General features: G+C 39.0%; 1 protein-coding gene across 2 annotated transcripts in view; it reads right to left on the bottom strand.

Annotated features, from left to right (window-relative positions):
• LOC147029459 (receptor tyrosine-protein kinase erbB-4-like) overlaps window positions 1–13671 on the bottom strand; it is a 147389-nt gene that overhangs the window by 78735 nt on the left and 54983 nt on the right. For both annotated transcript variants that reach the window (XM_085872518.1, XM_085872517.1), the window contains exons 2-4: window positions 11927–12078; window positions 3899–4085; window positions 1914–2048 (exon numbers count right to left, since the gene is read on the bottom strand). In XM_085872518.1, coding sequence (XP_085728644.1) covers window positions 1914–2048; window positions 3899–4085; window positions 11927–12078 — 474 coding nt within the window. The remainder of the gene's footprint in view (window positions 1–1913; window positions 2049–3898; window positions 4086–11926; window positions 12079–13671) is intronic.

Genomic DNA, 13671 nt, shown 5'->3' with positions numbered 1-13671 from the left:
TGAACTGGGAATTGATTTTTTAAATAATGTTTTTCTTTGCCCAATTTGAATGAAACTTGATACTGCACACCACAGGAGAATGGTCAGTGAGGTGGCCATAATTTTTTTGCGCTATCGTGTACCGTTTTGGCTGTATTTCAGGAACGTACATACATACATATAAACATATATACAAGATGAGAGTTTTAGTAATATATAGATGGCATTTCCCAGGAACCAAACCCCCTGTGTTCTTGGAGGATTCACTGTATACTACACTGAAATATGGAATCTATTGAAAATGTTCATCTTGCAAAGGGTTTTGTCGTTCATTGCAAAATTGCATCCACTTTGTCATCAACTTGAGTGTTTTCTTGCTTATTATTTAGCATACCAATTATTATGCTTTGTCGACTGAGCCAGGGAAAGCTAATGAATAATAATAATAACAATAATGATAATAATAATAATAATAATAATAATAATTCCTACCAATTCAATTTAACAAACAAAAAACCAATTTACATGATTTTCAGAAGTTCCACTTCCAGTTCCATGTTTTGAGGCAATGGCTGGTTCTCCCAGAGGTCTCTGCTGACTTTCTCAAAGTTAAGTTTCCGGTCGTTATTTGTCATGTTTTCACTGTTTATTTTCTTACCTACATGTTCACTGTGTACCAAGTTCAGGGTCGTTTCAAAAATTGTGCTATTTTGTGAGTTTGTCGATCTTGTCTTATCGGGTTTCCTTGAGGCCTACCCATCTTTCCTGTCTCGGTGTATGATCGTTTTTATTTGTATTCTCTCCCTATTACCATCACTTCCTATTTTCCCCACTTTTCTCACCGATCCCATCTATTCCTCGCAACTACACCCTCTGTTTCTTGTCTTAAAATTAAATTTATTACAAAAAAGCCCCTTTCTCCCTCCTTACCCACAAGTACTGATCCTTTTTCTTCTTCCTCCTCCTCCTCCTGCCAGCACACCATCTTTCTTCTATTTGAGCTGACCTACTCTCACCATTAACTTCACAATTTCTTCCGACAACCTCCCATTCCCGAATCTTACCTCATCTTCAAAAATCCATCAAAATGTGTTTTTTTTTTCCTTGTATCCTTTCTAACTATACACCTTCCTCTTCCTGTTACTTCTCATCGACCCATCAGTTTCACTCTGCGTTTACCGATCTTAAGGTCACATTTTATCGACCGCAAATACGAGGGGACCAGAAATAACGGGGTCCAACAGTATCTCACACTTATTTACCCAGTTAAGGTTATATCAGTTAAAACGAGAGGGGGAGCACTCGGGAGAGTATAAAACCTCCGCCACCAATACTGCTGGGTCACTCAAGTGAACCTTATATCTTATTCATTAAATATGATGTCAACAGTGTTGACAGAGTTATAGTTCTTTCCATTTTTTTTTTGGGGGGGGGGGCGGTTGGAAATCAGTTAAAACATGTAGAAATGCAAAAAAAAAAACTCCAACAATTTTTTTTTTGGGGGGGGGGACCAAGTCCAAAATCTAATGGCATGATCCTTGGACCATACCTAACCCCCCCCCCCACCAAGTTTCGTCGAAATCCGTCGAGGAGTTTTTCCGTAATACTGTTCACAAACAAACAAACAAACAGAAAGGGGTGAAAACAGAAACCTCCATCCATCTTCGAAGATGGCGGAGGTTAATAAGAGCAACATTAAAAGTTGACAAAGTTATAACAATCAGGTAAAATTTATTCGATGGTGCAATTGTGCTAAAAGTTGACCTGCTTTGTGTTCCCATGTGTGTGCAGGTCATGACATGGGAAGCAAAGCTTCAAATTCCCATTTTCTAAGTATTGATATGTACATTCTCGACTAAAATATCCCTCGACTAGGATTGACTCAACTGAGTCTGGGAACAATAGAAAAGGTAAAAAAAAAAATAAACACTTACAGTTGTTTCTGTGAAATTCCAATTCGTTTGTGAAGTTTCCCTTTGAAGAGCTCTCCTGCATATCTTCCCAAATGATTGTGTCCACATAGCAAAGATGCATATTGCCACTGATAAGCACACTTCCAAATAGGATCTCTGGGGATGGGTGGAAGGTGGGGCAGGGGGTTATAAATGACACAATGCTTCAATTGGCATTTTCTCTGGACGTAATCCTTTATTACCTGAAACAAACATCTGTCATTGTTATATTATATTGAGTTAGTTTTGTTTAGTAATGATCAGGGGCTACCCAGCACTGCCCAGGGTGATGGACACCCAATGCTGCCCGGCTGAGTGAGATTTTCCTGGCAGTGGTTTTGTGACTTGTTGGACATTGAGAAGCGATGGAGTGATTGGCCTCATGGTGGTTACCTTTTGCCTGTGGGCCAGTGGCAGCAATGCCTGCTCCCACATCCCAATATGATCTTTATAGCAGAGTATGGTGGCCTGAAAACAAATGTCAAGGCCAACGTGTTGTAGCATGAAACTTTGCACAAATTCTGAAGCACCCACACCTAAAATTTGGGGCCTCGAAGTGCTATGCTTCAGCTGTGAAAAAAATAACGTACAAATGCACAAAACAAACAATAAAGAAAAAGAACCATCATGCCGAGCACAATACTTGCAAAAATCCACCCCCCCCTTTCCAAAGGTTGCCATGGATACATGAAATTGTCCGTTTCATCAAGATTAAAAATGACAATCTTAATCAAAGCTCAGGTCAATCGGATGAAAATTGATTATTTTTCAGATATAAATTGATGATTTCAGCAGTTTGACCTCGAGTTGACAATTGAGTTTGGAAACAAACTATTTTTTGAGGACAAAAAGACAGTGATGCGCTATGAAATTGCTGCTTAATTTTCAGTTGAATCGGATGAAAAATGATTTTAGAAATTTGACCTCAAAATCAATCGGCTTCTCAGTTGAGATTACCTCTCCAACTAGGTAAAGTTTCATGTCGATCAGTTTAGAATTGTGACCTGACAGCAACTGACAGACAGACAGACTAACAAAAATCGACTGACCAATATACTTGAAAAATCTTCGATTTTGCAAGTAACAAACAAACGCACAAACACACAAAAATATTTACAAGATTACAATAACCTCACATCACGAGTTATTTTTCATGCAAAACAACAACAACAACAACAACAACAACAACAACGACACAACTTGTACACAATGCAACATTGCAATTAAATGTTCAAAGTTTTCTCCAAAAGAAATGCACACGTTTACTAAATTTTGTTTTACACAAGCACAAAACTGAAGCTCAAGCAAGCATTGAAGCATCCAATCACTTCCTGATTTTCTTTTACTTCTGACTGAGGCTTACAGCAAACAAACTGGGAGTGTGGTTCCTGTTACACAAAGTCACCAGCACCAGGACCACCACAAAAAAATTAAAAGACTGCACACATCACCAAGTAGGGTTGTGCAGCAGTCTCTCAAATCATCCGAATGGTCAACACGAGACTCAGTGGCTTCATGATTAGAGCATCCACTCAGTCTCGGAGTTCGGTGGCTCAAACCCTGGATGAGTCGTATCGACGACTTCAAATTTTGCACATGCTGCTTCCTTACTCGACGCTCAGAATTTTAAAAGGAGAGCGAACAGACAAACAACCACAGGCGCAATAACATTGAAGTTCCTTGTAAGGAAACATATCATATTATATGATCACATATTGACAAATGAAGTTTGATGGAGAAAATCATCAAACCAACCATGTTGTCAATTCAATAGTTATTAACAATAACATTGTATGCAGGTTTCCAAATGAAAACAACACAAATTACTAGAAAATGAATGAATGAATGCCACCGTTTATTAAATCTGCAAAACATTTTTGATATGATAGTCGACAAAAGTTTTCTTCAAAAAAAAAAAAACACAATGTGTAGAAAAACTCATCGAAACATCATTTACTTTTTCCTACCTGTTAGGTTGCTGAGGCCAAGCTGTTCTAATCCAAGACCTGATGTGCTGTTCTCGTTGACTACGATAACCAGTGCATGCTTGTTCTGATACAGGTTGTTTCCTCGAATAAGCATCAGGTTATCAAGGGGAATACGTGATGCCGAAGTCAATGCAATGAGGACATATCCAGAAACTTCACGAATGGACTGGAGGAGAGAGAGATTAAATGATTACTTTTCAACATGCACTCAGCAAAGCAAATGTATAATAAGCATTATATTCTTCTTTAATGGCAATAATTGTTTCCAGGTTGTTGTAGTCGTTGGCCTGGAGAAGTTTGGTCCAAGCCTTCCACGAACTGTCTGACCAGGCCTGACATTCGACAAAGGTTGGGGAAGGAATTTGGAATTTTGATGTGGTGCTGGCAATAGCTCGTCTACTCTTCGTGCGAATGTTGGCAGACAGGATTCCCATTTAACGTCCATCCAATGGACGGCACACACACATTGATGAATCTCCCTGCCTGTGAAACACCAGGATCACAGTTTATACTTGGTTTGGGATTCAAACCCAGGCTCGACAGCTTTGAGGCAAATATGCGTACCTTGAGGGCATCTTGCCAGCCCAAATGTACAATCAACATAATTACAAATGAGAAAGTATCTGAAACTGCAAAGCCCATCAACATCTGCTTTCTATTTAGACTTCCTCTTCTTCTTCCATATCCAAAACATGACGAAAACAGCTAAAAAAAAAAAAATTGAGAAATAAAAATACGAAAAATTGACGATTTTCGGTGACCTTGACATTTTGACTAAAAAAAAAAAATCAATACATTTCAGTAAGCCAATATGCAAACCATGTTCAAAATTCAAAGTCAATTAGATGAAAACTGTTTTTTGGTTTTTTTTAGATCAAAAGGTCAAGTCAAGGTTGCATAAAATTGTCAATCAGCTTCTTCTACCTTTTGATTGGTGAACCAATATGCAATTTCTTTAAAAAGAAAATTGACGATTTTATGCAACTTTGACCTTTGATCGAAAAAAAACAAAAAAAAAAACAATCAACTTCAAGCTTTTGATTGGTGAACCAATTCAGTGACCATCCATCCATCCATCCATCCATCCATCGGGACCATACTCTGCGCAGAGCGTTGGTGCTGCCTAAGCAGTCTCCTGGGCTATTGGACACAATCCTGGAAGGGTCGCCACTCCAACACAGGATACCCGCAAGCTGTCACTCATTTTGCTGATCTCTGAAGCACGACAGGCAGAATCAACCCCACCTGGTGTTAATTCAACAGCCGAGTGGGATTTGAACTCTGGATCATAAGATTCCAAGCCCACAACCCTCACCATTACACCAACACCAAGCATATTCAGTGACCCAATATGCTAATTCTTTAAATTTCAGGTCAATTGGATGAAAATTGACAATTTGTGATGCTGACCTTTGACCAAATTCTTAATTTACCTTCTCCATATTCTCATAATAATGCTTTGTTGAAAATTTAATGACAAAAGCTCAAATGGTTAAAAAATATATGTATAATAATAATAATAAGGTACGCCTGGACAGTCACACAGCCACACGTAAATGATTGCAAAACCCCATCTCCACCTGCGCAGGGGACAGGTGAATAATGATAAACAAGTGTCCGAAAATGTCTTCCAATAACCCCTCCTGGTTAAAACATACAGGAAAGTTTTTGAAACATGTTAGCTGCTTTTTATTGTGTACATTTTTTGATACACCAAAAAAAAAAAAAGAATCTTCTGCACAAAACATTTATTCTGCACCAGCAACAAAAATAAATATGCACAGAAGATGATCAAGTATAAAGTTACCACGTCCATATATTTGTATTATGTTGAACACCGCAAATGAAATTTAAATGAAGCTTTGTTTAACTACAACTTTGGACCGTACTGCTTTTACGTACTCAATGATGCTGCTCCTTTGCAGTCTCCAGAAGCTGGCAAAGGTGTGGAAAAAGGTAGATAATATTTTTTTTAAAGTATAAACATACAGGTTTGTCGTTTCTTTTCTCAGAGTCATCTTCCATTTAACTCATGGCATGATAGGCATGACATCTTTGTTTGCATCAATCTGACAGAGGCACATGTACGTGCTGACATATGCCACGTGTGAGTGTGTATTCAGCTGTCTGTTGCTAGACCAGAGTAGATATTTTAAATCGAGACAAGTATAAAAACATTTTAGGTTTTGACACGTGCACACGCACGCATAATTGCAAAACCCGTTGCCTGCTGCGCTGGCGGATGGGGTAACGAGTTGTTTGGGACGGTGTGACAGTGTTCATGCCCCAGAAACTATTGAAGTTGTACTGAAACGCATGGAGAGAAGTCCACACAAATCAAGAACCACTTTGTAATACAATTCAGTCTACTTTGTTCATCCCATTAATTGTTAAACTTCTATGTATTTATCTCTGAGTCATCACCAATTGCATGTCCTGAAACCATACTTGCTAAAATAAATCAATGCAAATATGACTTTTAGATGTTTAAAAAATAACTTGCAGGAATATATATATATATATATATACATATATGTATATATATATATATATATACATATACATATACATACATATACATATACATATACATATATATATATATATATATATATATATATATACATACATATATATATACATATATATATACATATATATATACATATATATACATATATATATACATATATATATATATATATATATATATATATATATATATACATACATATATATACACAATAATAAAATAAAGGAATCCTTTTCTTCTTACGTTGATTCAAAAAGCTCAAAATCTGAGGTTCAATAAGGAATGTCTTGAGTTATTGAATGCACCTGGCACTTAAAGAAAAGAATAATACAATGAGTTTTACAACTTTTTAATTTATTCAAAGTATTTGATTGGGTAAAGTTCCCATGAAGATAGTTTTAGGCTGAAGAATGAAGTACAAAATCTTTGTGGAAGGCTGTCCACAAAGTCTTGTTCCAGTTTTAAAATTTTATTCAAAGCAAACCAAAAAAGATAGAATGATGTGGTATTTTGCATTTTGTCATATAATTCATACTGTTTATTGTGTTATTCAGTGCACCTCAAACATGTGCACCTTTAGTGGACATGAAGAAGTGTAGCACATCCGAGCGATAATCCACTTCAATCCACATGTTGGCCGACATAACATGTCCCTCGACACAATGATGATGCAATTGGATATCCTCGCACAAAGTGTTCCAATGTCAGCAACAGAGGTTTCAAAAACTATCCTCAACATATTCCTCACAAGAAGAAGTCTCAGTGTGTCACATCGAGAGACTGTGGAAGCTGGGAATTGCCCCACCACATCCAATGCATCCACCGGGGAAGTTCTCAGTTCTAAACGTTGCACAATCTTCATTTTATGTGCATGAATATGCAATCTCTTGTGTACAATTTATTTATATATACACATAATATACATGTATATATACATATATATATATATATATATATATATATATATATATATATCCAGCAGATTGCCCTCACTCTGGGTGGGTTGAGTTTGCACATTAGTTGCTGAAAAAGCATGGTGTGAACTTTAAAGGTTCTCAATGATCTAAAGGTCTAAAGGGTATCTTCCAAAAGTCGTTAGTGTCTAAGGGGTCAAAAGGGTCTAATCTCTTGAGCATGTAAAAAAGATCAAAAAGATCCAAGTGGTGTAAAGCTCAAAATGGTAAAGGATCCAACCTGTCTCATCTTTCTGAAGGGTGTAAGGGGCCTCGATGCTGTTACGGTCTAAGGGGTCCAAAGGGAATAAAGCATCGAAAGAATGAAAGGATCTAAATATGGATAAAGTATCGAAACGGTCTTAAAGGATGATTCTGTAACCGGTCCAGACGGCATAAGCCCACATGTCCGAAAAACCTGCTCCTCTGCTCTTGCTCACCCTCTCTCTGTTCCACTCACCCGCTCATTTGCTCAAGGTCATCTGCCATCTGCTTGGAAATTAGCAAACATTACCGCTCTGCATAAAAAAGGTGCAAAAACTGATCCTTACAACTGCAGACCAATCCGCCTTCTCCCAATCATCAGCAAGGTTATGATATGAAATCAATCATCGCTTCCGACATTAAATCCTTCCTCTTTTCCAATGGCTTGATTTCTGATCAATTGGGATTCAGACCAGGTCACGCTACCCTGGACTTACTGCTCCCGCTTTTCCAACAATGGATGGAGGTACTCAATACCAGATATGAGATCAGAGTCATCTCCCTCGACATATCACGTGCTTTCGATCGAGTGGGGCACCCTGCCCTGCTCATGAAACTCTCTTCCTATGGTATCCAAAGCCATCTCCACTCATGGCTCACAGAATTCCTCTCCTGTCATCATCAATGTGTGGCCGTTCATGGAATTCTCTCATTCCATCTTCCTGTCCAGGCTGGAGTTCCTCAAGGCAGCGTTCTGGGCCCTGTTTTTTCCGGTTTCATCAATGATCTCTCTGACTCTGGAAAAATCCTCTTATCTCTTTGCTGATAACTCCACCCTCTGCCGTACCTGCTGTCATCTCTCAGATCAGCAAGCAGCAGCCTCTTCACTCTCTGAAGATCTGGATAAAATCATAAGCTGCTCCAACACGTGGAACATGTCTTTCAATCCTGACAAATCCCACACTCTCACTTTGTGTCTGCAAAAGGAATGTCTGGAACCCCCCCCCTCATCCCCCCACTGATCCATCGACTTTCTCAACAGTCCTCTTTAAGAAATCCTTTCAAACGTTTGGGCATCACTGTCTGCTATGATCTTTCCTGGGAAGCCACATCTCCAAGTTGGCCGACAAAGCCAGTCGCCAATTGGGCATCCTCCATTGTGCAAAGCCCTTCCTTGGCACCCCTGAGCTCCTGATCACATGCAAAGCTTTTGTTCTCATCCTGATGGAGTACTACTCTACTCCGGGATGGTGCTCCCGATTCTCACCTTTCTCTGCTTCACGCTGTGGATGCCAAGGCATTTAAGATCATTGGTATCTCCCACGATTAGGCTGTCTTTGGGTCTCTCACTCTCTCACCGCAGGTAGGTCGGTGGTCTTTCTGTCTTCTACCGTCTCCTCTCTGGCCTTTCCCCCATGTCTCTCTGCTATCTGTATAGCCTCGACATTGTATAAATCAAAAAAAAATTTTGAAAAGGTAAAAGGGTTATTTTGTGTCTTGGAGGTGTTCAGTATATTCAGGGTCTTCAGGGTCCAAGTGGTCTCGGCAGTCTCAAAAGTTTGAAAAGGTGCATTCCAACAGTATATAATTAATAGACGTACATGTAGTCAGGGTGCAACTGACAAACAGTACATAATTAAGAGAAAACTGAAGAATGTTATTTATGAATTTCAGTGCCGGTGTGATGCCAGGTATGTACGCACATCACTCAGACCGGAGGATCGGATCAAGCAGCACGTTCCATTGACAATCCGAAACAACTTGGAGACTGGTCGTACACAACCATCCCATACATGTGAGAACCCAACAAGAATGCCTGCTCAGTGATTCTGCCATTGGTCAGCACATCCTGAGCAATCCGAATGTGCCCAGGACTATCACGCTGAATGGTTCCAGATTGTGGCGCGTGCGCGTACTATACTTGACAAAAACAATGGCTTAAAAAAAATGCTAAATTTATGAAGTGCTATTCTCCATATTCTCATAATAAAGGTTTGTTGAAAATTTGATGACAAAACATCAAATGGTAAACTAGAGAGCATCCCAAAGTACAAGCAGATAAAATAAAATAAATAAACATGGAAGTGATTACAAAAGCTGGCCGTTTCACGCTGCGAAGCGGCGGATGGGTTAATGACGCCTATTTGTACTTACTGTGACTTTGCCTTTTGATATGTTGACCCAATCATTAATTTGTCATCTCCATATTCTTAAAATAAAGGTTTGTTGACAATTTGATAAAATCTCAAATGATAAATATGTTATGGCCTGGACACACCCACAAATGTGCATACTTAGAGACCTGGGAGGGCTCTGTTCCACCTTTTGAAACCCGCATATGGAGATATCCAATAGCACACACCAAGATGGTGGCAATGTGCTTTTCCCCTTCCCTCTGATTGGGGACAGATGGGATCAGAGACCAAGCTGAAAAACAACTTTGATGGTGGAGAACACCGCGATGAGGGCGGCAGCTTTGGTGGGACAGAGGACTGTGCATGTGGCGCCCAGTGTCATGCCATTCAACATGCATTTGCGACATGGTCTAGGCCTGCAGCTTTGGTAACTTCAATAAGGCCGAGGGCCGCGCAGGTAGTGCCAGGTATCACACTTAACGACATGTGTTTGGGATGCGGCCTGGCAAGCTTTATTGACTCCATCCCGCCGATGCCGAGTGGGACTGAAGACCATGCTGAATCTAACAGCTCCGTTGAGGCCGAGGCATTTGGCAAGCAGCCCAGCCATGCAACTTACTGTGCCTTGTTGACACCCTCCCAAGGATGGCCCCCTTTTGCCGACTCCCTCCCTCCATAGATGGAGGAGACTGAGCTTCGGTCAGACAATGTATGGAGATGGCAGCTGGTGGCAGCGGCACACTGTGTCCAGGTGAGTGGGGATGTCCCCAGGTGGAATTGGGTGAACCCCCAGAGGTGGAGGGGAAAACAGAGTATGGAATGAGGAGACTGTCATGGACGTGGAACCCACAGGACGTTTGAGGTATTCTAACCTCTGTGGGATGCAAGGAGAAGTTGATGTTTTGGGCATCAACCCTCCATCGGAGCAAACTTTTGGGGAATTTTTTCTTTCTTTACTTTTGCTCCAAGGACGGTTTAAAATCCTGAAAACGTCATCTTCTTACTTCCAATGGTGGTGAGCAAACTTAAATCAAATCAACGTTCTGTTGGATTTCACCCATTAAATATTCGTTTTAGCTTCACTTGCTTTAAAGATTCACTGAAAGAGCTAGGTTAAAATGTCACTCATTTATGTTGTTTTTGACACCCAAAGTGCTGATGAAGTTTTAATGAAACTTTCAAAGATGAAGTTTATATTTTGATGAACAAAGTAAACTAAGCTTTCTGCTTTGGATGACACCAAATGTAACAGATTTCAATAACAGTTTACATAGGTAAAAGTTTGTGAAAATTGTTTTTTGTAATGCAAAGTGTGATTGTAATATAGCTCAATTGAACACATTGAACAGACCTTCTGGGTCCAATCAGTGCATAATTTTCAACACCATAGATTTGCTGATCTTAAATCAAACGGTATAGTTAGCATATAAAATGTCATCGTGATTACTCGCAGAACGATGCAGCAAGAACAGCAGTTTAAGGTAAATAGGAGTAAGAACACATCTTTTTTATCACGACTAATGAGCAGTAATGCTTTCTCTCAACACTCACTTTAAGTGCCGAGTTGTACGTCCTGAATTCATCTTTAACAGCTCAAAAGGTCCACAGAATCATAAATCCCATGTTTTGTTGTTCGGTGTTCTTTTCTTGAAAGGAGGATTTTAATGTTATTTGGTGCCCTTTTATGCTCAATTGGACACAACCCCCCCCCAAAAGCGTTTGATTGGCCCCGCCCCTCCCATGACGTCATCTCAACCTTGAGTTTATACATATATGGTCTGGCAGTACCTTCTATGTAATTTTGACTGTCCTCATAATCTGGGGATTCTTGATCAGAAAATTATTCATCAAATTGACTTTGACGAGTCTGAAGCGAGTTGGGCGGACATTATTAATTGCTTGCCGACGATCTTTCCCTCAGTTATGTAATGGCAGTTCATGTGGAATTTTTAGGGGCGATACCTGGTGGGATTGTTTTTTTAAAATGCAACACCTTCAAAAAATTATTTGAATTAAAAAACACATTCAGGTTGGTTTATTACTTTAAAAAACAATGTATTCATATTTTTTTTTTAATCTTTTTGAAAATTCCAATTCTATGGATATTTAAGCATGTTTGATCAATAGATGTGACCCGAGGCTATAATAACAACAACTTTTTCTCATTTACACATAGGCATACCTGCAGGAACGAGAGATTAAAGTCCCGGTCAATGGACGTAATCTCAAGGTTTCCCCGAACGAGCTCGCAGTTCAAGTACCGCTTGTGCAGATTTTGGTAGTGCTTGCTGAGATCTCCGGTACGACTCAGATTGTTGTCAGTTCCGAGGCAATCTGAGTAGAAACAAGTGAAATCCTTCAATACAGTGCGTGTGGTGAAGCAAATGAGTACACTAATGTTAAAATATGCAATTTATGCTTTTTCAGTTGAAAAACAATTAAAAAGCGTACTTAATGTTTGAAATGTAAAAATCTTGTTATTATTGTGATAAGCACCTATATATATATATATATATATATATATATATATATATATATATATATATATATATATATATATATATATATATATATATATATATATATATATATATATATATATATATATATATATATATAACAGAAGGAACGAAATCGTTCAATACAGCATGGCAGGGGGCCGCAAAAGAATGATGTAAAAAAAATAATAATCATAAAGTTAATGTACAGACAAACAGATGATGAGTAAAATGTAAGCTTTGCTGATGAAAAGATTAAAGCAAAGCTAAAATATTTGTTGAGCAAAAAATTGAAACATAGTGGTTACACCAACTACATAATATTAGTTATATTGTTATTATATATAAAATAGATGAACACATTTTGAATTTAAGCATATTTAATTTTTGCATATGTTGAATGTACAGTACAAAGTTATGAAAATAATTCAACATTTCCCTGGTTGAAAGAACCACCGATCACTTTGCCACCAATATCTGCCATAATTTTAAGTAAATTTCAACAACTAATGCATGACGAAACACTTGCTTATGGCTAATATTAGAGTATGATGGCATAAGAAGAACTTAGCTTTCAGCGTTTGGCGCGAAATGCCATGGTGGGCAGAAATGACGTCTTTCATTCGTTCGTACATGAGAGGGGAGCGTTTCTTGTTTTTTTTCCATCAAGCAATAAATTCAATGGTTTTCACATATATAACACATTAGTTTCACAAATTTCAATTGAAATACTCGGGTATTTCCGTCAATTGTCGCCATTTCTGTCTAGGTTACGCACTAACATCTACCGGACAGCCGTCATTGGCTGTCACTTGAGGTGCATGTGGGGGGGGGGGGGAGGGACACCGGAGACATGGTAGACACCGGGGACATTTCAAACTCAGTGCAATTGTATACCAGTGCACGTGCTGTAATAAGATTCATAGGAATGAACATGGCCACGTTAGACTTGTCCCTCATCAAATCTGAAGCACATACATTTCCTGAATAAATTCCTGCATGAGGCTTGTGTGAAAAAAAAAATTCTCACTCAACCCAAGACTCCAACCCAAGGACCTCATCGCCAACACGTCAACAGCCCACTGAGCTTTTGAGTCTTCAGGATAACCACAGGAATTTCTCACACCAACACTTTAGGCAGACCCCAAATGTGCGTTTGTGCTATTCATTGTACTCGACACGTAAATCAATGTGTTTGTGTGTATACTTCACAACCCAATCACGTCTCACCCGTAATTGGAGGGAATAGCCAATTGGCTCTCACCTGATTACCCCAGGTGGATGGGATGAAAATAAATTAACCGCCAAGCACTTCTAGCCAAGGAAGGCTGCATGAAGCAACCAGGAAAAGCTACATAAGGTAAGTCCTTTACCATTTCAAATCCTACCCGGGTTCCTTTACAATTCACATTCACATGTAGCACATACC

Source organism: Eptatretus burgeri, chromosome 3 (genome assembly GCF_056783735.1).
Source record: "Eptatretus burgeri isolate ZD-2024b chromosome 3, Ebu_testis_v1, whole genome shotgun sequence".
NCBI classification, from domain to species: Eukaryota; Metazoa; Chordata; class Myxini; order Myxiniformes; family Myxinidae; genus Eptatretus; species Eptatretus burgeri.
This window is presented reverse-complemented; position numbering and strand designations above follow the sequence as displayed.